At 66.0% G+C, this 488-nt stretch overlaps 1 protein-coding gene across 1 annotated transcript in view; it reads right to left on the bottom strand.

Moving 5' to 3' along the window:
- The window catches only part of H696_02109 (hypothetical protein), a gene marked incomplete at both ends in the record, with an annotated part of 5,863 nt that overhangs the window by 2,128 nt on the left and 3,247 nt on the right, over window positions 1–488 (bottom strand). Inside the window, one exon of the mRNA XM_009496007.1 lies at window positions 110–396. Coding sequence (XP_009494282.1) covers window positions 110–396 — 287 coding nt within the window. The remainder of the gene's footprint in view (window positions 1–109; window positions 397–488) is intronic.

Genomic DNA, 488 nt, shown 5'->3' with positions numbered 1-488 from the left:
GGGGGGGGGAGGGGGGGAGGAGGGAAGGAGGTGAGATGTCCGTGGTGATGTATGTGCGTGTGCATGTGGGCGGTGTGGTGGCGTGGCGGCCGCGGGCCGAGAGGCGCACCGGCTTCTGCCGGAGGATGTTTCGCGCGTCCACCTCGCTGCAGGTGCTCCGCTGAAGGGCCATCTCCAGCAGAGGGCCGGAGTTCTTCATGTCCACCAGCAGCGTCAGCAGGGCCGTGTCCACAATGCGCGTGATCTCCGTCCGGTCAGGCAGGGACACCAGGAACCGATACATGCCCCGGTCCTTGGCGGGGATGTCGTCCAGGGGGCGCCGGGTCGGGTTGATCTCCAAATCATTCAGCAGCCGGTGGACCTCACGCATGTAGTTGAGCAGTGGGGTGTTGGCATCTTGGGAGTGGTGAGGGGGGAGTGGCGAAGAGGGAAGAGAGGGGAGGTAGAGGGGAGGTAGAGGGGAGGTAGAGGGGAGGTAGAGGGGGGGC

This window comes from Fonticula alba, assembly GCF_000388065.1.
Source record: "Fonticula alba strain ATCC 38817 unplaced genomic scaffold supercont2.3, whole genome shotgun sequence".
Classification (NCBI taxonomy): Eukaryota; order Rotosphaerida; family Fonticulaceae; genus Fonticula; species Fonticula alba.
Note: the sequence above shows the minus strand (reverse complement) of the source record. Positions and strands in the feature narration are given on the sequence as shown.